The sequence below is a fragment of the Hipposideros armiger genome, unplaced genomic scaffold (assembly GCF_001890085.2).
Source record: "Hipposideros armiger isolate ML-2016 unplaced genomic scaffold, ASM189008v1 scaffold_4530, whole genome shotgun sequence".
NCBI classification, from domain to species: Eukaryota; Metazoa; Chordata; class Mammalia; order Chiroptera; family Hipposideridae; genus Hipposideros; species Hipposideros armiger.
In genome coordinates this window covers 1-2,793 of record NW_017735683.1, presented here as the reverse complement: position 1 = coordinate 2,793, position 2,793 = coordinate 1, and the positions used below count along the sequence as shown (strand labels likewise).

General features: G+C 48.3%; 1 protein-coding gene across 1 annotated transcript; it reads left to right on the top strand.

Moving 5' to 3' along the window:
- Window positions 1-1,764: 1,764 nt before the first annotated feature.
- LOC109378834 (mas-related G-protein coupled receptor member X2-like) lies at window positions 1,765-2,790 on the top strand (the record flags this gene model as incomplete). The annotated part of the gene is made up of 1 exon (XM_019635100.1): window positions 1,765-2,790. A coding segment is annotated over exon 1 (1,026 nt), but the record flags the coding sequence as incomplete, so codon positions are not given.
- Window positions 2,791-2,793: the final 3 nt, after the last annotated feature.

The window sequence follows — 2,793 nt, the reverse complement described above, 5'->3', positions numbered from 1 at the left end:
ACGGCTGTCCAGAAGCCAGCGACTGATCTGCCTCACCCGGGAAGAGCGCAACGATGGTGCCAACTTGGGCCAGTGAAGCAACGTCCTCCACAGCTAGACTGAAGAACAAAAGAACAGCAACTTGTCTGTTCCCCTTCCCCCAATTCTTCCCCAGTGCTGTTCCCATCCCACAATGCCCCAATAAAAATCTTTAAAAAAGCAAATCAAAAAAAAACAACAAAGAGTCAGCCCTGCAAGTCTTGTGATTCCATCAATTACAGAGCTTTGGTTTAATTTGTCCATAACAAGGAGCACTGGATGGAAATTTCACCTTGTGTTTGAGTCAAATACTGCTGGGTTTCACCTGGCCAACTGGTTATTCTGTCAGTGGTGGTCCTCATGTTGGCTGCAAGAAAAGTTACAGCTCCTTGATGTTCAGGCATGGACACTGCTCCCACACTGAACTCACCTGGCCCCAACACTCCTGTATCAGAGCACTTACAATGTTGTACTGTAGTGTTTGGTTGTATGTCTCCCTCCTCCACCACACTATGAGGTCTTTCAGAACAGATAGCATGTCTTTGAAACCCTACTAATGGGAATCAGCCTGCAACCTAGAAGCTTTTCAGCAACTATTTTTCTCAAGCAGCTCCTGCCTGAAAATCACAGTGGTGTCTCGCTTCCTTAGAAGACTGGTCTCCCTGTAGCTGCTGCAGGCATTTCCCACTCAGGAAAATAGAAAATATTCTCTGGAATTGGTCAATATGAGGAAGCCTCTTCTCTTTCATTGCAGGTCTGTTCACTGGCCCTGGGAGAAGAATGAAGGGGAGCAAAGGGTCTGCTCATGAGCTGCCATCATTCCAAAGCCAGTGACGGTGTTGCCTGTAGCTTTACTGTGTGGTGGGTCATGCAGGACATCCAGGATTTTCCTTCAGGAAGAGAGAGGAGATATGAAAAGCCCCCATGACACCTTTTGGGAGCTGTCATCCTTAATGTTTATTTATGCATAGATTCAACAAACACCTTTTATTTTTATTTTTATTTTTTTTTAGCTGAGCCATCCTGCTGCCTGTTGGCAGCTCAGCGGCTGCTCAGCTCGGGCTGGACTCGAACCGCTGTTGCTCAGAGCTCAAACTNTGTTTTTGAGTATACATCCCATAACTCTATTTGAAGGTGGAGTATTCAGTACTCAAGGCGACTCCAGGCAGAAAAGACAAGGGACATGAAATACCCGCTTGGCACCTTGACAGCCTCAGTTGTGGAGCTCTGAACCGGTGAACCAACACTGTTGCCCCTTATTACATCCTCTTCCATTCTCCCCTCTATCCCAACCATTCCAATGTGCTTCATGGTGAGAAATGTGTTGCTTTCCTTAGTTTCAGAGCAATACAGGGTACATGCATGCATCCCCAAACTGAAGTTCTATGACTAACCCAGTTGTCTGCTTTACTTGCTTTTCAAAAGTTTTCTTTTCTATACGTCTCAGAAAACAGATGGCCTAAAACATGATGATTGACAAGAGTTTAATATGAAACAATTTAGCAATCTGGGCAGGTTTAGGGAAGATTACATGGGATGGTGACATTTACCCCCTGAGGAAAGTAAGAGCAGGAAGCCTTAATATCACTAAGCTTAAAAGACAAAGGGAAGGAAAAGTTACCACAACTCAAGTAGGGCTGTGGCTGTAGCAGTAATTGTCACTGTAATTGAAAGAAAGGCCACCAGACAAGCCTCCATTTCCTCCTCTGTAACATGGGACCCTAATGCCCACGTAGCAGGGTGACCATGAGATCAGTGATCATACAGCATGTGCTTAAATCTTGTGTGTGCTCCAGGGGCACCAGCGAAGTGTTTCAGAGCATGGATCCAACTGTCACAACCTGGGAGACGACACCAAAATATGAAAATGGCAACGCCACTTACACACAACATACGGAGATAGTGATGTCGGCTTTGATGATTGTCATTTCCCTAGTTGGGCTGGCAGGAAACGCGGTGGTGCTGTGGCTCCTGGGCTTCCGCATACGGAGGAACACCTTCTCTGTCTACATCCTCAACCTGGCGGGAGCCGACTTCCTCCTCCTCTGCTGCCAGATTGTATATTCCCTGGAGACACTCATCTTCTACTTCCATTCCGTCTCCATTGGCTTAGAGGACTTTTACGTCGTTGTGTTCAACTTTTCCTACATCGCAGGCCTGAGCTTTCTCAGCACCATTAGCACTGAGCGCTGCCTGTCAGTCCTGTGGCCCATCTGGTACCGCTGCCACCGCCCCAGACACATGTCAGCTGTCCTGTGTGCCCTGCTCTGGGCGGTGTGCCTGCTGCTGAGCATCCTGATTTGGAGCGCCTGTACCTTTCTGTTTAAGAGTTTTTCTCATGGAATGTGTCCAGTACTTAATTTCCTCACTGCTGGGTGGCTGATTTTCTTATTTGTGCTTCTCTCAGGGTCCAGCCTGGCCCTGGTCACCAGACTGCTGTGTGGCTCCCAGCGGGTGCAGCTGACCAGGTTGTACGTGACTGTCATACTCACAGTGCTGGTCTTCCTTCTCTGTGGCCTGCCCTGGGGAATCAACTGGTTCCTCATATACTGGATTAAGCATTATTTCGATCCGTTCTTCTTGCCTTTATACCCGGCTCTTGTCCTGTCCTGTGTCAACAGCTGCGCCAACCCCATCATTTACTTCTTCGTTGGCTCCTTCAGGCAGCGATGGCGGCATCAGCAGCAGTCCCTGAAGCTGGTTCTCCAGAGGGCTCTGCAGGACATCCCTGAGGAGGGTGAACATGGAGGAAGCCTTCCTCAGGAACCACTGGAG